We start from the raw sequence: 21006 nt of genomic DNA on the forward strand, positions 1-21006 counted from the left end.
CAACTACTCACCAAAACAAGCAGACACCATTAAAAAAAAAAAAAAAAAGGACCAGAAACAAAGAAAGGGGTAAAGAAGATGTAAGTAAGAGGTGAACCACAAAATCCTACCAACTTCCCACCCAAATAATGAGAGGGCTGTGGCATGACCAGGGAGAAGCATCTGCTAGTCAAATTTCTTTTACTGGTCCCAGGACAGTAGCAGGAACATTGCTAATAGGACCAACCCACCCTCCAGGCCACAGGAGCCACCTCTTGCTACTGCCCTTTCCCTTTTAATCTGGGCTCCCTGGGAGCTCGGCAAAGCTGTTGGGAACCTCTGGAGCAATAAAGATGCTAGGAAGGCCTCAAGCTGCGGTCACTGGTTTGGGTTTTTTTTTTTTTTTTTTTTTTTTTGGGTGAGGGGGAGGGAGCTCATTCATTTTTCAGTGACAACACAGCATTCCCTCTTTGGCATGAGGAATGAGATTCAGAAATAGAAGGCACTAACTGTGTTCCCCTCACAGTAATTTTCCTAAGATTAACCTACAATTAGACGGGTTTGTTGACAACTGCCTGGATCTTCTTGGCCATATAAAGGGGAAGGGGCCTAGACTTGGGGTGAGGCCACATTCATCAGGAGACCTGCTCCCAGCTGGAGAGGAAAGCAAGGAGGGGCATTGGAACACACTTTTCACTCCTAGTCATCTTGCCGTCCACAGTAACATTCATTACCCGTCATGTCTTCATGGGCCAACCAGAACTTTCCCTGCTGCTTTTCTGAAACTTTTTAAAAGTAGGCTCCATGCCCACGGTGAAACTCACAGTTGTGAGTTCAAGAGTCACATGCTCTACTGACTGAGCCAGCCAGGTGCCCTCAGAACTTCCCTTCTTCTAAACTATGATTTCTTTTCATCCAGTTCCTCCTGATCAGTAAATACCTCTATTTATCTTCACCCTGACAAACTCCTTAGTGCTTTGCCATCATAAATCATCCCAATTTCCACAAGCTGAACTCTTCGTTCTGTTATCACAGGAAGAAGCAGTCAAGAGGTGTGACCCCACCAGAAGACCAAGTACAGCACCTTTCGGGTGATTGCATAGTGTCCTTTGAGCTCATGCAGGGCCCACTTGATGTCCTGACTGCTGAGCATTTTGAAGTCGGCCATCAGGAGGTCAGCAGCCTGGATGAAGCAGCGCTGGTCGAGAGGAACCAACTGAGAGTAATCAAAGAAGTCTATCTCAGGCGACTGGAACGAGAAGGCAGGGGGTGGGGGGCATGACATTAGGAAGCCAGATAATGCATTTCCCACCAAGGGGCATCACTTTAAGAACTGCTTATTACGAAACAGAATCATCTCACTTGTATTCATGATTACTCCACAGAGGGTACCAGTCCTGTACAGAAATGAAGGAACTGGTGGTTCGGAGATATTAAATCAGCCGTCTGGAGTCTGGAGATGAGTATGTGCCAGAACTAGTAAAAAAATTATAGCTACGGATTTGAAACGGAGCCTTCAGCCAGCTTCTGTCCACAAAATGTTCAGAAAAAACTAGCATTTTTCCTGCTATAGAATACATAAAAAAGACTGTCAAAAAACAGTATGGGGAGCAGAAGGATCAAGCAGCCATGTAGCAGTTCTGATCTACACTTTCCTTCACCACTTGACACACTAAATGCTAGTTAGGATTGCAATAAAAGTGATGATTAAGATTTAAAAAGAAATCAAGGGTGCCTGGGTGGCTCAGCTGGTTAAGCATCTGCCTTTGGCTCAGGTCATGCTCCTGGGGTTCTGGGATCGAGTCCCATATCAGTGGGGCAGGGGGAAGGTCCCCTGCTCAGCGGGGACTCTGCTTCTCCCTTTGCCTCTCCACCCACTTGTGCTTGCTCTCTCTTTCCCTCTCTCAGATAAATAAAATCTTAAAAAAAAAAGATTAGAAAAATCAAACTTTTTAATACAGATTTGGTTATACAGGTGCATGCATTATATGTAGGTCATACATCAAAAGAAAAACTATAACAGATATTGAACTCTAGGTGATGAAATGCACGCTGAAGTATGTAGGTATGGGGCAGTGTGTTGATTTCCTTGTGATTTATGTATCACAAGAATGTATCATAATGAAATCTAAGAGAATTATATAAGAAATACAAAAAAAATGCACTGATGGGACAGAGGAATGGGTTTGTGATGTAGTGGATATAATAAAATGTTAACTTCTAATAGTACTGCTGGTAGATACACACGTGATGAGTGTAAAATTCTTCTGGCTTTATGTTTGAAAATTTTCATAATAAAATATTGAAAAAACAACCACTACCAAAATGATACAAAGAATCCTGGCCAATTCTTGTTTCATCTTAAAAACTTGCTTTGTAAGACTAAAGATATGGAAGGTTTTTTTGTGGGAAGAGATGCTGAAGTTACAACAAAAGAAGTTAAACACAGAATCCAAAGCGACTCAGGTTGGGAAAACCCATTGAAGGGGTATGTGTATTCTGAAATCCTATTTTCCTGGCTGGTCTTTAAAAAATGTGTCCCAATAAGGCATTTTCTTACCACAAAGATGAAAAAAGCAGAGGGCTTTGAGGCAGACTGCAAAACAAAGAGCACAACACTTGCCTTTGTCTCATCTTGGCTGGCAAGCAGGCTGCTACTGGGATTGATAATGACTCGGTCTTCTCTCTTTGGATAGTCTGGATTTTCCAGAAGAAAATTACAAAGTCTGCAAAAATAAATGATGTTATTTTCACAATACTTCCAAATCTCACACCTGCCATTGATTTAAATACAATGTTTGAAAAATAATGTGCCTCATCATACACTATGACTGGCCTATTAAATTGTTTGCAGATCCGAAAAATAAAACAAATAGACAAAAAACAGATATACTTAATTCCTATTTTTGCTTCTAGTTTTAAAAAGCAATAAACATACTAATTAATGCACACTTCCCTGTTCGTCAGGTGTCAATGTCATGAAGTCACTGAAATTCTTACTGGTTGAACTGTATGGAGCTGGGAAATTTAGATGAAAAGTATCTATGGTCCGTGAGAAAATTGTAACAGACAAGGGGTGGGAAAATGTATTCACATTCGCAATTAAAAACAGTTTGTTCCACTCTGGAAAACAGTATGGAAAAAGTTTAAAATAGAGCTACCGTATGACCCAGGAATTGCACTACTGGGTGTTTACCCAAAAGATAAAATGTAGTGATCTGAAGGGGCACCTGCACCCCAATGTTTGTAGCAGCAATTTCCACAATAGCCCAACTGTGACAAGAGCCCAGATGTCCATCAACAGATGAATGGATAAAGAACATGTGGTAAATATAATAACATGTGGTAAATATAATAAACACACATACACACACCAGAATACTACTCAGTCATCAAAAAAAAAAAAAAAAAAAAAAAGAGAGAAATCTTGCCATTTGCAAGGATGTGGCTGGAACTAGATATTATGCTTACCAAAATAAGTCAATCAGAGAAAGATAATTGTATGATCTCACTGACATGTGGAATTTAAGAAACAAAACAGAGGCTCATAGGGGAAGAGAGGAAAAAATAAAACAAGATGGAATCAGAGAGGGAGACAAACTATAAGTGACTCTTGATCATAGGAAATAAACAGGGTTGCTGGAGGGGAGAGGGGTTGGGGTAATTGGGTGATGACATTAAGGAGGGCATCTGGCGTAATGAGCACTGGGTATTATGTAAGACTGATGAATCTTCTGTTAATTCATTAATACTTTTTGTAACCCTCTGGTCGTATCGGTCCCCATGAAGAATTTCAGTGACATTCAGTTGGCCCAGCTGCAGGGCTGAAGGAACAGACCATGTCTGCTTAAGAACAGACTCTCTTCACTCCAAACGCATAGTTTTGTCCCTTTATCACTATTATGAAACACGTTTAAAGGTAAGGATACAGAGTAACATAACACATGCTGATATATCACTGTCCAGACTGAACAAATATTAACCAGCGAGGTCCCTCACCCTGTGACAACCAAATACAACAACATACTGAGCTCTTGGGATGACTCCACAGAGACGAGGACAGGCTGGGGGGTGAGGTGTAGCTCTCGTGCTTCAGTAGCAGGAAAGCTTCTCAGCGCAAAGGGTCATGGGGATTCCCTACTCCACCTCTCTCCCTTTCCTTGCTCCTGCAGGTTCTTAGAATGACTCCACCCCAGGATTCTTGAATCCCTTCTTCCCAGGTCTCTCCTGTCCAGTGCCAACAGTAGAGCCTTTAACAGGAGGACAGGTCCAGCAGGAAGAGGAGAGAAAAAGCACTCCCCTCCAGCTCCTCTTCTCCCCCAGAGGGGAGAAGTGGGAACAGAGTGTGTGTGTGGGGGGGCTTCTTCATCAGCCCCTTCTGCAGGTTATACAGACCTCTATAGGCTGACCTGAGAATTAGTCACCACCAAGAATCTAGTGTCCATGGGGAAAGGCCTCAAGGTCGAAATAACTCTGTTCACATGCACATCTGGACAAACTACAACCCAGATGTGGAGCGCCTTCTTCATTTCAAACATGCCTGTTTATAATGTTCTGGTTAAGTGAGGCTACCACATCCCAATGAAGACCGGATATCAGGAACTTGAGGGAAGATAAAAAGGTCACTCAGTGAAGAACCTTCTTTAACAGCACAGCTATCATGGGTGCAGCCAGTGGCATCTATGTGGGGCGCATGGCAGATGATCTGCTAGAGTACTAGCAGAAAGAAAGTATTATAACTCCTATTTTTAAAAAACTCATTCTTTACAATTTTCTACTTGGAAGTATTTTTCTAAAGTACATGATACAGAATTACAGCATATGACACAGAAGTAAAATAGTAGGTGTAATTTCTAGAAAACAAAACAAAAGCCAACCATGTATTAGGGGTTCTTCTCTGACCATTCATTTCGTATTTTCAGTATTAAGAAGATCACACCCAGAAACACTGCAAGAGAAGGAATTCCACATGGCAGAAATCAGAGGTCTGCGTTCGGTTACTTACGTAAGTTTCAATCTCAAGTCAAACTTGTTTATGATGCAATATATTTTTAAGTAATCTGTACACCTGACATGGGGCTCAAACTCATGATCCCAAGGTCAAGAGTCGGAGGTCCTTTACTGATTGAGACAGAGGCCTCTGGAGGCTCTCTTTTTTTTTTTTTTTAAAGATTTTTAAAAAAATTTTTTTAAAAATTAATTTGTTTGACAGAGATCACAAGTAGGCAGAGAGGCAGGCAGAGAGAGAGGAGGAAGCAGGCTCCCTGCTGAGCAGAGAGTCCAATGCATCGGGGCTTGATCCCAGGACCGTGGGGTCATGACCTGAGCCGAAGGCAGAAGCTTTAACCCACTGAGCCACCCAAGCGCCCCTTATTTAAAGATTTTATTTATTTGACAGACAGAGATCACAAGTAGGTAGAGAGGTAGGCAGGGAAAGAGATGGAAGCAGGCTCCTGGCTGAGCAGAGAGCCTGATGTGGGACTCGATCCCATGACCCTGAGATCATGACCTGAGCCAAAGGCAGAGGCTTAACCCACTGAGCCACCCAGGTGCCCTGGAGGCTCTCATTCTGAACTGTCAAAGTCATTTGTATTTTAACACCTTTACCCTTACCAAAAAAACTTTCCTGAAGGTTAAATGATATTCAGTGGCACAGGTAATTAAATACAAAGTTTCTTTTTTGTAGAAATGTAACTATAACCCAAGACATCAATATTTACAGCCTGGGGCCAAGGCAGTGGGAGGCTTGTCAGTACTCAAATCTCCCCACCCATGTATATTATTTCATACCTGATCTGACCTGACAAGCTGAAGGGTCTCAAGAAAGCACTGCTACTAAATGAGCCAGGCTAGTATTCCAAGCTTTTATTCCTTAGATAGTTGCTGCTGCCTCGATCTAATTTAAGATTCATTACATGTGAGTGAAAAGTCTTAGTAATCAGCTCAAAGAGATTACCATCACAGGAGGTTGGTTCTCTGGTGAATAAATCCCTCGTGCTAAAATGACCAGATGGTTATGTCTATAGGTGATTTAAAGATTGCACATAAAGTAACCGAGAGTGTCAGCCACCCACAATGCCAGCTTGCTCAACTCTGCTTTGTGCCTCCTTTTGGGTCTGTATTAACAATATTTAGCTTAGCTGTTGTGAGAATTAACACCTTAGGTCCCAAGAGCCCAGGGATAAAAGTCATGTACAATTACCGCACAGTCCCCTTTCTTTGAATTTCACAAGTATTTTTATATGTTTAAGAATGAATATTTGAGGGGGGCCTGGGTGGCTCAGTGGGTTAAGCCTCTCTCTTCAGCTCAAGTCATGATCTCAGGGTCCTGGGGTGGAACCCGGCATTGGGCTCTCTGGTCGGCATGGCTCCCCCAACACCCCCCCGCCGTCTGCCTCTCTGCCTACTTGTGATTTCTCTCTCTGTGTGAAATAAAAGCTTTAAAAAAAAAAAAAAAAAAAGAATGAATATTTGCATCTGAGTGATGTGAAAGGCATAGAATCAGTAAGTCCCTAGGATGAGACTCAGCAGGTAAGAGAACAAACTGTCACAGAATCTGTCAATTTCACAGAAATTAATCCTGCAAAAGTTGAAAAATAATACATTCACATTTGTAGAATGAGAGGGAAACATTAAAGTATACTAAATTTCTAAAGGGTCATTTTAATATTTACTATAAATTATTAAAAAATACTTAAACTTGGCATTTCCTATTCAAATCCGTATTCTACATTCTTCAGTATATCCTACAGTATTAGCTACATGTGCTGGGTTTATACTTAATCATTTATGTTTTCCAAACGGAACAAAACCAGTATTGCATTTCCTAATCGGGAAAACATGAACAACAGCAAAAGAATTCAGTGAGAAAAGGTGCAAACAATTCACATAGGAGAGAAATACAATTAGTAAACAAATACATGAAAAATCCCATGCAGCCCCCATTATCAAAGAAATAAACAGTAAGCTCCCTTATGCCTAGTTAACACCACCATTATGCATCATCACTGAGACATTACTAAAGCAATTCACGTACAGCTCCAACAGCAACATAAAGTGGTATGACTCCACTGGAAATCTATGGGGAAATATGTTTCAGTGACCATGAATTTGTTTATAATGTCCAACCCTGAATTTTAACTTTTAGGATTTCAGCAAGTAGTGAGTATACAGAAAGAAAAGGGAAAGTGCCATACAGAAAATTATGTTCCTTAGAACAACGGTGAAAACGAAGAACAAAGTATTTAACAAAGAGTTAAACTCAATAATTAACTGTTATTAAAGGTGATCATTATTAACATCGCCATTATTTCACAAACAAGATACCCAGAATTGCATCAACTCTTTGAAAAAACTGTGTTTGCATTCCAAGAAGAACTAAAAGCTTGCATAAAAATAAAATTAGTTGTTTTTTAGTTGAGGGGAAGTCGAGATACTTTTTTTTTTTTTAAGATTTTTATTTGATAGACAGAGATCATTAGTAGGAAGGGGGGCAGGCAGATAAGGAGGCGAGGGAAGCAGGCTCCCCACTGAGCAGAGAGCCCGATGAGGGGGCTCAATCCCAGAACCCTGGAACTATGACCTGAGCTGAAGGCAGAGGCTTTAACCCACTGAGCCACCCAGGTGCCCCGAGATACTTTTTATTGCAAATATGTACTAGTTATTTCCATTCAATTTCCCTATGAATCTAAAAATGCTCTAAAAACAAAGTTTATTAGTTAAAAATAATGTAATTATGAAGTCATTACTTTCATTTTTAGTAATGGCAGACGAATCTTCCCAAAAATGAGAAACAAGACCAGAAATTCAGAAATAAAAAATTTCTGCTTGAAAATACCAGTAGTCAGGGCACCTGGTTGGCTCAGTCAGTTAAGCATCAGCCTTCAGCTCAGGTCACAATCCCAGGGTCCTGGAACTGAGCCCTGCATTGGGCTCTCTGCTCTGCAGTGAATTGTCTTCTCCCTTTCTCCCTCTCCCTCTACGCTCTCTCTCAAGTAAAAAATAAAATCTTAAAAAAAGAGAGAGAGAAAGAAAATACAGTAGCCAACAGGATGGCAAAGAAGGCCAAATCTGGTAAATACTGGAGGCTCGGGAGGGATGTGGAAGAATGGTTCAAAGGTGCTTTATTTGTGAAAGCCAAAAGGTGGAAACAACTCAAATGCTTATCAAAACCAGAGGGAAAAATTATAGTATTTTGAACAAATGGGATACCACACAGCAGTGAAAATGAATGAACTATAGTTATACAGAGTGTTGTGCCCGAGTTTTTGCATCTGAGAGACCACCAAGGAGCCAAGCACTGATGGAATCACACGAGGGTTTATTTGACAAGCTTAAGCTTGGGCCCAAGTGTACCCTACACAGTGGACTAAGAACTTGGACCCCAAGCCAGATTATAGTCAGAGTTTTTAAAGGCAGAGTAGGGGTGGACTCAGCGATGGGTGAGGACAAAGGGGATTAGGGATGGCGTAAGTCTCTAAGGACTTTCGGAAACAAGGTCTCCAGGACCTTGAGGGGCTAGCTATTGTTGGGAGAGAGGTTATTTATTACCAATAATAAAAATCTTCTCGTGAGACCTTTTAGATGTATATCAGTGGGCCATATACTTGGGAATGATTCTCCACACTATCTTGGAGGTTTAAAGATAAAGTTTCCTAAAGGAATTGTTAAAGTAGACTTACAGGATTCTGGTCGGACCTGTCCGGGTAGGGGGTCGGTTAGGCTAGGATTGTTCTTAGCAAAACCTCAAGGTGAGGGCATTTAAGTCCCCAGGGGAGAGCCACTCTGTTTCAAGGGCTTGTCAGTAGGTGAGGAATTATAATGATTTTCTTCTGCCTCTGTTTCCCACATCAGCTAAACTTGAGGTGGGATGGCCTTAATTTTCTTGGCCTCCACACAGAGCATGGGTAAACCCCAGAAACAATGCTGAGTGAAAGAAGCCAGTCACTAAAGGATAGAGACAACATGAAATCTTCACAAAATCTTCAGTGTTTGAAGATGGTGGCAATGTCCTTTTTTGAGGGAGGATTTCTAGATGCTAGTTACATGAATGTCTGGTTTGTGATAAATTATTAGGCTCGCTATCTTTATTTTGTGCATTTTTCTATATGTGTATTACAGTCCACAATAAAAAAGGTTTTAGGGGCGCCTGGGTGGCTCAGTGGGTTAAAGCCTCTGCCTTCGGCTCAGGTCATGATCTCAGGGTCCTGGGATCAAGCCCAGCATCGGGCTCTCTGCTCAGTGGGGTGCCTGCTTCCCCTGACTCTCTCTCTCTCTGCCTGCCTCTCTGCCTACTTGTGATCTCTCTGTCAAATAAATAAATAAAATCTTAAAAAAAAAAAAAAGTTTTTTTAAAAATGCTGACTATTGGGGCGCCTGGGTGGCTCAGTTGGTTAAGCGACTGCCTTCAGCTCAGGTCATGATCCTGGAGTCCAAGGATTGAGTCCTGCATCAGGCTCCCTGCTCAGCAGGCAGTCTGCTTCTCCCCCTGATCCTCTCCCCTTTCATGCTCTCTCTCTCTTACTCTCAAGTAAATAAATAAAATATTAAAAAAAAAAAAAAAAAAAAGAAGTACATCAAATTAAAATTAGAAGTTCTTAGGAATCCAAACCTAAGTGAAAGTGAAATCCCAGAAGCAAGATTTTCCTGAGTGTACTCACCAAGTCACTTACATATTCAAAAAGAAAATAAAGATAATGATAATCATCTTCTTCTTAAGTCCTTAATTCATAGGGCACAGAGACAAAGCTCACAGGCCATAAGGAGAAACATGCCTTAATACTGATGATGAGTGGACGGAGAGGAAACAAAATGCACTCTGAGAATTTGTGAGTATTATACTCAGTCCTCATCCAGGACTAAATTCTTACTATCTCGATGACTCAAAGCTTTACAGACAACAATCTAAAGGATAAAGTAGTGTTAGACCAACAACTGCCCCTAGGCACGTGCTGAAAGACAAAGCGAACTCTTCCTGAAGGAACCATTTCTATCAAAACCCCAAGAATGAGCTGACCGTCAAAATTTACAAAATGCACAAGGAAAAGAGGATACAAAGAGTCAGCAGAAACAACATTGTAAGGGTCACAAGGACCTCAAGTGTCAGAATGATCATACTCAGAACACAAAGAAGCTATGTTTATTGTGTTTAAAGAACTAAATGGATTAAAAATACAGGCAAAATGATGACACTAGAAAAATGATCTGGAGAATTACCAATTAAGGATGCCAGAACGAGAAAAATATAGGAAATGGAACTAAAAACACTGTGGATGAGTTTAGTGGCAGATTACACCCCACTAAAAAGAAAATTAGTGAGCTAGAGGATTGCCTTGAAGGAATCATCCAGAGTATATCACAGAGGCAAGAGATGGGGGTCAAGAGCCACAGAGCACGGGGGAGAAGCGGGACAGGAGAAGGATGAGAACAGGGTTATTTGAGGATATACTGGCTACTGAATTTTTAGAACTGAGGAATGTCATCATTCTACTACCTAGGATAGCCTATGTTCTAACTGTACCATCTTAGTGAGAAACGCATTAAGCATAAAATAACTATAAAACATTTTTTACTTTACTCAATAGTAGTCATCGGTAGTAGCACTGCCACAACAATTTTATGTATATTGTAGGATAAAAAGTTGTATTAATGTTACTAGAAACTACATTTTTAGTGGAGGGACACATAAATGTAAAATTTACAAAGACTGAGGGAGGGGTGTCTGGGTGGCTCAGTGGGTTAAAGCCTCTGCCTTAGGCTCAGGTCATGATCTCAGGGTCCTAGGATAGAGCCCAGCATTGGGTGCCCTGCTCAGCAGGGAGCCTGCTTCTCCCCACCCCTGCCTGCCTCTCTGCCTACTTGTGATCTTTGTCTGTCAAATAAATAAATAAAAATCTTTAAAAAAAAAAAAAGAAGAAGAAGAAGAAGAAGAAGAAGAAAAAAAAAAAGACCGAGGGGAAAAAAACTTTAATGTTAAACTTGAATGTGAAATTATGAACATATGATTAAAAAACCCGATATTCTTGGTATGTCCCCTGTTAAGAGCTGACAAGTGATGCTAGTGGCAAAAACCTGGGTTTCATGGAGAAATAATCCTATTCCTGGTTTAGGGAAGAAACATTCAAGGTAAGCCCAAGCAACTCTGTATTTCAGAAAGCAAGGACATGCTCAGACTAATAGGGTCATGTCAAAATGACATAGATGCATCTTAAGAGGCTCCTACTGGTCAAACTTAGGATAATTCAGTACCAAAACCAAAAAAGGTTTAAACTGATTGTAAAATATCACTTATATAAAATCTTAAAGTCCACAGTAACTTAGAAAAAGACTAAAAAGTAAAAGGACAAAATCTTACAGAGCAACACCAGATAATAACCCAGGTGGTGGATATATGGGGTTCATCATACAGTCTTTCAACCCATGTTAAAAAATACTGGGGTGGCTCAGTTGTTAAGTGTCTGCCTTTGGCTCTGGTCATGATTCCAGGGTCCTGGGATCGAGCCCCACATCAGGATTCCTGTTCAGTGGGAAGTCTGACTGTCCCTCTCCCACTTCTCCCGATTGTGTTCCCTCTCTCGCTGTGTTTATCTCTGTCAAATAAATAAGTAAAATCTTAAAAAAAAAAGAAAAGTGTTTACTTAAAAAAATAATACTGGGAGGAAAATCAATGACATTAAAAAAATTAAGTGGGGGACTGTTCTAGATTAAGAAGCTAAAGAGATAAACACCATTATAAAACTCTGACTCAATTCTGGTTTAAAAACTGGTCACAGAACTGCCTGGGTGGCTCAGTCGTTTTAGAGTCTGCCTTCAGCCCAGGTCATGATCCCGGGGTTCTGGGATCAAGCCTGGAGCTGGGATCCCTGCTCCTTGGGAAAGGCTGCTTCTCCCTCACCTCCCCACTTGTGCTCTGCCTCGCTATCTTTGTCTCTCAAAAAAAAAAAAAAAAAAAAATCCTAGAAACAAACAGAAAACCAAAAACTGGTTAGTGGCTGTCCCTGGATAGAGGGCGACGGACAAGGTGGCCCCTGGCACCAACAGTCTTTGTATGAATTAGAAAAGAGCATCTCCTCTGGCTGCTGACCTGGGCAATAGGGCTCCTCCCACTTGGCCGTGGCAGGGAACAGCTCTCACTTGCACTCCTGGCTGAGTACTATAGTACTGGGCATAATCTTCTGAGGATAGAGCTTTAGGTATACTACCTCTTCTGTCTAAAGGATGTGATCTGTATTAACTGAAAATTTTCTTAGTTTCAGTATTCTACTTTCTTCACAAATTTACAACAATTTCACCTCTGCAGACTAGAAGGGGGAGGAAGAGTGTAAAAGGGGAAAGACTTATTTGTTTTTTGGAAGACACTTCAATTTTTTAGAAAATTATAGTTTTGTTTGTTTGTTTTTTAATTTGACAGAGATCACAAGTAGGCAGAGAGGCAGGCAGAGAATGGAAGGGAAGCAGGATCCCTGCTGATCAGAGAGGCCAATGCGGGGCTCGATCCCAGGACCCTTCGATCATGACCTGAGCTGAAGGCAGAGGCTTTAACCCACTGAGCCACCCAGGCGCCCCTATAGTTATCATTTTTATGATAAACACTAAAGAAAACATTTCCATGCACTTCTCCAAACAGGCAGAGTGGTTGCAGAACACTTTCTGTTACAAATAAAGGGAAGAAAATGTCTTTTAACAACCTGACCAGAACATGTAGTATCAATGCTCAGAATTAACAAAGCACCTTAATTCCACAACCATGCAGCACTAAGTAAAACCCAGAAAGTCTGTATATGACTAAAATTAGAACTCTTCTAATAGGATCATTAAAGGAAACATAATGCTAAATGAAATAAGCCAGTCACCAAAGGACAAATACTGTGTTATTATTCTACTATTATGACGTTTCTGGAGTAGTCAAATTCAGAGAGACAGAAAGTAGAAGTGTATGTCCCAGGGGCTGGGGGTGCAGCGGTGGGGGATAAGGAGTTACTGTTTATGGGGACAGTTTCAATTTGGGAAGATGAAAATGTTCTAGAGATGGTGGGGATGGTTGTGCAAAAATGTGGAGCTAATTAATACCATTGATCTGTATACTTAAAAATGGTATAAACCGTAAAATTTTATATTATGTGTATTTCACTACAGTAAGAAAAACAAAAGGCATGTGGTGTACTTACACATTCAAATCATAATAATTCTTCAAATGAATTATCTCCTCAATATACCCATTTGCGACATCTGGAAATCTGGCTTCCTGAAAAGGAATAAAAACATTATTTTTCATCCACTAGAATGCTTTCAAATTGTAATAAAAATCAGATGGCAAAAAGTAAAATAACTCAAGACGAGAAAGAGACTGTAAGGCAAGTCTGTGCCCAGACTTAATGTGTCTACATGGAGTGTGGACTCCAGAAAGGACCCTAGAGATTACCTGGTCCTCTGCCACTTTGCGTATCTGTTCTTCACTCTTTCAATTAACACTGAACACCTCTGCCCAGGCCAAAGGAGTCCGAAAAGGAGAAAGCGCTACCTCTTAACATGCACATAAGCTCGTGTGCCAGACAAAAACACCCAGGGGAAAAGGGCTGAAAGCCTGTTCAAGGGCAATGAGCAGCTGAGTCGGAATCCACAGCCCTGCATCACACTCTGCATCAGGGCTTTCCAACAGAATTTCAAACAGTGATGGAAATGTTCTATTCTGTGTTTTCCAATATGGTAGCTCTCTGGACCCATGTGACTACCAGGCACTTTAAATGTGACTAGTGCCACTGGAAACGGAATTTTAAATTTTATCTAGTTTTAAGGCACTTAAACAGGTACGTGAAACCACCACACTGGACAGTGCAGCTCTAGGTAATCTTATTCTTCAGAGTCTTTCTTCTGTTTTATGTATTCAGCTCTAGATCCCTGATGAAAACAAAGTGCCCCCACCACCCTGCTGTGACTTTGCAGTAAAAGAAAACCTAGTACATTTAATGTAATTATTCACTTAAATAAAATAAAACTTACTGTTTCTTTCACTAAAAGTGCAACGAGTTCTTGATCTACCTCAGTAGCTTCCTGCCCCCAAAGGTTTTCCAAATTAGGCTCCTGAGATCCTTGGAGTGGAAAGGCTGGCCCTGGCTCTTCATCATCTATTGCTAATTGTTGGTCTTCGAGTTCTCCTAGAGGATGGGCAGGCTGAGGAGAAGAGGGGCCTGGAATCCCATCCTGTTGGGGTTCCGGTCTTGGAAAAGCTGGTCTTGGAAAAGTGAGTCCCGGGGGTTCATGCTGATACAACAATGGGCCCAGTTCTGCTTCAGGCTGCCGCTCCTGAGGAACAACCTGGTTTGTTATCTCACGGGGCTGTTGGTTTAGGGACTGGAAGTAAGGATGGTCTAACCAGCAGTCTTCTTCGATGGCCTGATCATCCAGGATAGCAGTCGATTCTTCAAGGTTTGATAAAAGCTCTGTCTCTGAATCTTCAGATGACTGGTTCTGAGTGTCCAGAGGATCGCTGTCTGGTGAAAGAAGGCTACCTTCTTCCAAGATAACGATTTTCTGCTCTGACCTTGGGTTGATGATGTCATTTGCTGTTTGGTTATGACTTGGTCCAGGTTTGGGTTCTCTTTCTGTTTGGCCACTTGGCTTAATGAATTCAGAAACTCCAGGAGGACCAAGATCCAGAAATTCACCGTAGTCATCCTCAGAATCATCCTGCGCCCCAGAATCAAACAATGAGCTGTTACACACTGAAAAATAGCCGTTCTTATCTGATTCAAAGGCTGCTCTAGACTTTTTAGGCCTTTCTTCTCCCAATCTTTTGAGATCTTGCCACTGGGCAGCTGGTTTGATGAGATTGGGTCGTGATGTCTGAGGTTTATTTGTCTAAGAAAAAATGAAATTTTAATAATAATTCAATTTCTTTCCTAGACCTATGTCTCCTTGTGTAATTATGTTGAGCTCTGGAGACAGGACAGGAAAGAAACAAAACCCAAAACACCCTACCCCACAAAACCTATTCTTCTTAACATTTATCTTAACACTGAAATTTGATTCCAACTCTAAGAATCAACACAGCCATTCATAGATTGGAACCTGAGTTCTAGTTTGCTTATATAGTTACACATAGTTTATATATAATAAAATTTATATATATAAAGTTTAAAAATTTATTTAAAATTATTAAAAATTTATAAAAATTTACATATATAGTTTATATAATTACAGCTATAATTTTACCGGACACCACTAAAATGCAACTGCACTGCAGAGGAAATAATGAAAGAACAAGAAAACAGCAGAACAAGGACTGTTCAAAAAACATGAAAACAATTTAAACCTCATCCGTAATTAGCAAAATGCAAATTAAAAAAGGATGTCCTCCACCCCCTCATAAGACTGGCAGAGCTTTTGGTTAGATAAGTCAAAACACTGATAAGGATGTGGAGAAACTCTCAGGCTATCATTCACCGCTGCTGAATTGAGGAGAGCAATTTGGCATTACTGATTAAAAATACATATCCTTAGGATCTATCAGTATAACCTTTTTATATCTATTGTATAAACCCTTCTGTAGCTAAAGGGCACATATTTAATAGATATTCACTGCCACACTGCTCAAAACATAAAAAGAAAAAAATCGGAGACATTCTACAGTTTATGCCCGAGAGAGTGGTTAAATTAAAATGCATGTCCAATTTTAAGGTAATGGAATACAGGTCCTCTGTCCCTTCTCTTCTCTGAAATCCCCCCAATCCAGGCAGAAGAATAAGACACAAAACTCAAAATCTTTGATGAAACCAGCAGACATGTGCAATCCCAAATCACAGCATATAAGAGAAGGAGCCAATAAATGCAGAACTACAGATGTCTGGCAGGGAAGAGAAAACTTCAGAAAGGCAGAAAGTTTTCCAAAGATGGTGATGTGCCCCGGGAGGATAAGACCAGTGCCCTGTTTGGAACATGGGAACGGCCACTCCACTGACAGAGGAGTTTCTGAGGATCTTAGACTATGAGGGGACAAACACCTCTGTAGGGGGGGCACGTGTCAGTGACACGGGATGGACAGAAACTTTGAAATGGGCTTCTCTGGAGCCAGCAATCTCTGCCAGGTCCTAAGAAGAGAACGCTAAATAAACAAAAGTCCAGGTACACAAACACTCCATGTCTACGCACCTACACACACCCACACACACCCACACACCCACCCACCCTCTGGTAAGAGAGAACTCCCGCTAGCCAACAACAGTCCCTGAGCCTTTCCCCAACATAACTGCCTGGTCCAGGAGAAGTTCAATTGCATTTGAAGTTGAGTAATAAAAACCAACTAGAAACTATAGAAAGATACCCAACTTAAAAAAAAAAAAGAAATGGCAGATGAATAACACAATTAGAAAGTTAGTACTACACAGCAGGTAAAATAATGACAAAACAGAAACAAAAACACAAATTAGTAATACAATAATTATTTCTTTAATATAAATGTTTAAAATCATGGTTGAGTGGAAATAAGATAATTGTCAAAAAATGGGAGATGAAGTAGCCAGGGGTCCAAAAATACACTTAAAGCTGATTAATCAACTGGTACATGTAAGGACAGCATATGAAACTATAAAAGTTATACCAGAAGAACTAAAAAGAATAGAACTAAGGATAAAAACCTTTAAAAAAAAAAGTTTTCAAACTACCAGCTACACCACAGTTCCAAAATAAGTAAAAACAAAACCTCCAAGATGCAAGGAATATATAGTGAAAGATTATTTTTTAAAAACAACTTCGTTATTTTTGAGAGAGAGCATGTGAGCCCATGAGCTGGGGAGACAGGCAGAGGGAACCTCAAGCAGACCCCTTGTTGAATGTAGAGCCTAACAAGGCTTGAGCCCATGACCATGAAATCATGGTCCAGGCTGAAATCAAGAGTCAAATGCTTAACTGACTGAGCCACCCAGGTGTTCTTGAAAGATTATTTTTAAAAGAATAAAAATGTAAAGCAAAATAAATATTACAAAAGAACTAAAAACAAATGATAATAATCACATTTTAAATATAAATGAGGGGTGTGCCTTGCTAGCTCAGTCAGGGGAGTGAAGGACTCTTGATCTCAGGGTCAGAAGTCTTGAGCCCTACTCTGGATGTAGTGATTAAATAAATAATTTAATATAAACAAGATCAATTCTTCTATTAAATTTAAAAGTCTCTTTAAAAAGATCCCCTAAAGCAAAACCCAACCACACACTCACATATAACCAAGTTATTGGCACATTGATTCAGAAAGCACATGGGTAAAGACAAAAAAGTGGACTACTTCTTTTTTTAAAAAATATTTCATTTATTTATTTATTTATTTTATTTTATTTTTTTTAAGATTTTATTTATTTATTTGACAGAAAGAATCACAAGTAAGCGGAGTGGCAGGCAGAGAGAGAGGAAGGGAAACAGGCTCCCTGCCGAGCAGAGAGCCCAATGTGGGACTTGATCCCAGGACCCTGAGATCATGACCTGAGCTGAAGGCAGTGGCTTAACCCACTGAGCCACCCAGGCGCCCCTCATTTATTTATTTGACACACAGAGAGAGATCACAAGTAGTCAGAGAGGCAGGCAGAGGGAGAGGGAGAAGCAGGCTCCCCGCTGAGCAGAGAGCCCGATGCGGGGCTTGATCCCAGGATCCTGAGATCATGCCCTAAGCCGAAGGAAGAGGCTTAACCTGCTGAGCCACCCAGGTGCCCCTGGGCTTCTTTTTCTAGTAACAACATACTAGATCAATGCTTCTACTGAGTAAAAGCAGCAAACTTGGGTCAAAATATAAAAGCAACATCAAACATCTACTTGAAGGCCTCAGAGATATAGTGGGACAGGGACAAGGAAGTGGTAGTCCAGTAAAATGAGCCCCACAATGGGGTACTTTTCTCTTGTAGCTGCATTTGCTAATTCCAGACCCAGATGAAGAGGAGAAGATAAACAACACTTCCGACATCCTCGCTGAGGAGCTATGGGCACCAAAGGTGGAATTCAGAACTCACCATGGGGAAGGGTTCTGGTAAATCTCAAGCTCGGGGTGAATTGGAGATGTGCTGGACCTCTCTGGAAATGAATCCTTGTTTGGAGAGTTTAAATCCCTCCATCTGAAATTGCTCGTTCCCCAACCGTATTTGAAAAACAAATGTGAGGGGCACCTGGGTGGCTCAGTCAGTTAAGCGTCTGCTTTCAGCTCAGGTAATGATCCCAGAGTCATGGGACCGAGCCCCGCATCATGCTCCCTGCTCAGTGGGAAGTGTGCATCTCTCTTTGCTCCTCCCCTGCTCATACTCTCTCTCAAATAAATAAAATCTTAAAAAAAAAAAAGACTCAGAAGACACAGAGAGAAGAGGTTTAATTTTATTTAATACACTAAAAAAAAAAAAAAACTTAAAGAATTAATTTTGTAGGAAAGTGTCACAGAACAAAACTGGTATTAAAGTGACAGAAGGGGTGCCTGGGGTGACTTGGTCAGTTAAGCATCCAACTCTTGGTTTTGGCTCAAGTTGTAATCCCAGGGTCCTGAGATCGAGCCCTGTGATGGGTTCCATGCTCAGTGCAGTTTGCTCGAGATTCTCTCTCCCTCTACCCCTCCCCCACTTTTTAAAATAAATCAATCTTCAAAAAAAAAGAAGAAGTGACAGAGGGGACACCTTGGGGTCTGGTTAAGTGACTCTTGATTTTGGCTCAGGTCCTAATCTCATGGTTGTTGAGTTTGAGCCCTGCATTGGGCTCCATGCTGGGTGTAAAGCTTACTTTAAAAAAAAAAACAAAACAAAAGTGACAGAAAATCTAAACATGTTAATTACCACAGAGGAAGCAGAGACAGTTTCAAAGAACTGGCCCCCAAGAAAAGCAATAGCCCAAATACCTATAGGGTAAATTCTATCAAATCTCTAACACACAACACTGATATTATTTAAAACAGTAATGTCAACACAAAGAAGAAGAAGAAAGAAAACTTCTAAATTTTTTTCATGAAATCAGAATCAATCATGTTTGTAAAAACCCTGTCAGAGACAGCACAGGTGCACACATATACACCTACAGGCCACTCTCCCTCATAACAACTTTGGAGAAAACCCTAAATAAAATCTTAGCAAATGGAATCCAAGGGCTTATTACCATTACATTACAATACCATTACCAAGCAGAGTTGATCCAGAGATAGCAGAAAATTTTACATTAACAGATCGAAGAAAAATTATATGACAATCTCCACAGATGCTGAAATGGAATTTGACAGAATTCTATATTCACTAATAAAAACTTAAAGTAGATGGCTATTTCCGTAACATACTTTAAAAAAATGGTATCTCAGCATGCCTGGGTGGCTCACTTAGTTAAGAGTCTGCTGTTGGCTCAGGTCATGATCACTGAATCCCAGGATCCAGCCTTGCATCAGGCTCCCTGCGCAGGGAGGAGTCTGCTTCTCCCTCTCCCTCTGCTCCTCCCCTGCTCATGCTCTCTTTCTAATAAAAATCTTAAAAAAAAAAAAAAAAAAAAAGGATAACTCAAGCAAAAATCTACTACTCACTTAGCAAAGAAACATTAGTAAGTATTCCCATTTATGTCAGTGGATATTTTTCTCACTCCTACTCCTATTATTAAAATTTTTGAGAAAGCATTATTTAATATAATTAGACAAGATATAGACAGAAATAAAAACTGGAAAGGAAGAAACTGCAAGTATCGTTATTTGCAGGTAGATCAGCTGCCATCCCTTGAGAGGGTCATAGGATCAACCGAAAAACAACTATAGACAATAAAGACAAGGTGAAATTAATATAAAATTAACATAAAAACCACCACACTTCTAAATTAAAAAAAAAAAAATGGTTAGAAAGTACAGTTGAAGCAAAGATATCCTTTACAAAAGTGACAGAAAAGATAAAATAACTAGGAAGAAACTTAACAAAAAATGTTTAACATTTAAACTGAAAAAAAAAAAAAATTCAAATGCTCTAGCTGAGGAATATAAAGGAAGGATAGGCCAAATGGAACAGAAGTTAGAAAGGGTCAGTACTATAAAAAATTGTTGTTTAACAATAATGTTTGTTTTGAATTCCATCATCAAGCTACCTACTGGAATTAGAAAAGCTGTGCTCAAAATTTATATAAAAGTATGAAGCACAAAAATATCCAGGATGAGTCTGAAAAAAGTACAGTAAAAAGGGGAGATGAACACTACAAGAAGGATTTAGTAATTGCAACAGTAGAGACCAGTGCACAAACAGCAATAATGCAGAAGTTGAGAAACAGACCAAACATTGGCTTCTAAAGTTACGGGGGCATCAGTCAGGGCAGAAAGGGGCTATTCTCAGAGATGCACGACCACAGCACACACAGAGCCACAGTGCAATAGAAATGGTGCTCTCAGCTGTCCTATGAGGTCCCAACAACCACTAGCCTAGGGCCGAAGAATCAGATCACTAACTTGCAATAATGCCTCATCATGGTAGGTTTAAGAAAACTCACTTCTGTCAGGATGACATCATCATCCAGGTCCTCATCGTCGTGTTGCTGAGGGGCCGGGGTGACCAGCATAGGAACCCCTTCCTCATCAGAGGAGTCAGATATGGTGATGGGTCCATCTCTGAGATTGATCCAGTCTAAAAGGAGGCAGAGAACATGGTTACCAGGAGATGAGCGTGATCTTCAGTCTTTTAATTCAATTTTGGCATGAAAAGGGTCAAGCCTAAAGCCGAATTCATGGCTACTGGTGTGTTAGCTTATCTCCTCAAGCAGCACACACGCCCAAATATTAACAGCTACGTTTCTGTGGTGAGCCTTGCCAATAATACATTTTGGGAAGCAATAGAGAAAATCTAACAACATTATTAACCTTTTCTTATACTAGGTCTGAGAAATCTGTCGGTGAAATCCTGACTGCCAGTTTTTAAAAAGTGAAATCATGGTCTCCCACCTCATCTCTATTCTTTCCAGGGAATAAAACATTGTTTTATTATTCAACTGAAAAAACTTTCACTCAAAACTAGTAAAATTTTCATTTAATTTGTTCACCTTAGACATAAACTTTAG

At 40.4% G+C, this 21006-nt stretch overlaps 1 protein-coding gene across 6 annotated transcripts in view; it reads right to left on the reverse strand.

Moving 5' to 3' along the window:
* The window catches only part of RNF216 (ring finger protein 216), a 62216-nt gene that overhangs the window by 20262 nt on the left and 20948 nt on the right, over positions 1-21006 (reverse strand). For 3 of the 6 annotated variants that reach the window (XM_082714221.1, XM_082714223.1, XM_082714222.1), the window contains 5 exons: positions 20443-20576; positions 13978-14664; positions 13146-13222; positions 2603-2705; positions 1064-1228 (listed from right to left, as the gene is read on the reverse strand). In XM_082714221.1, coding sequence (XP_082570347.1) covers positions 1064-1228; positions 2603-2705; positions 13146-13222; positions 13978-14664; positions 20443-20576 — 1166 coding nt within the window. Of the gene's footprint in view, positions 1-1063; positions 1229-2602; positions 2706-13145; positions 13223-13977; positions 14836-20442; positions 20577-21006 lie in introns of all 6 variants that reach the window. The other 3 variants (XM_082714218.1, XM_082714220.1, XM_082714219.1) reach the window with 1 other exon arrangement.

This window comes from Mustela nivalis, assembly GCF_964662115.1.
Source record: "Mustela nivalis genome assembly, chromosome: 19".
Classification (NCBI taxonomy): domain Eukaryota; kingdom Metazoa; phylum Chordata; class Mammalia; order Carnivora; family Mustelidae; genus Mustela; species Mustela nivalis.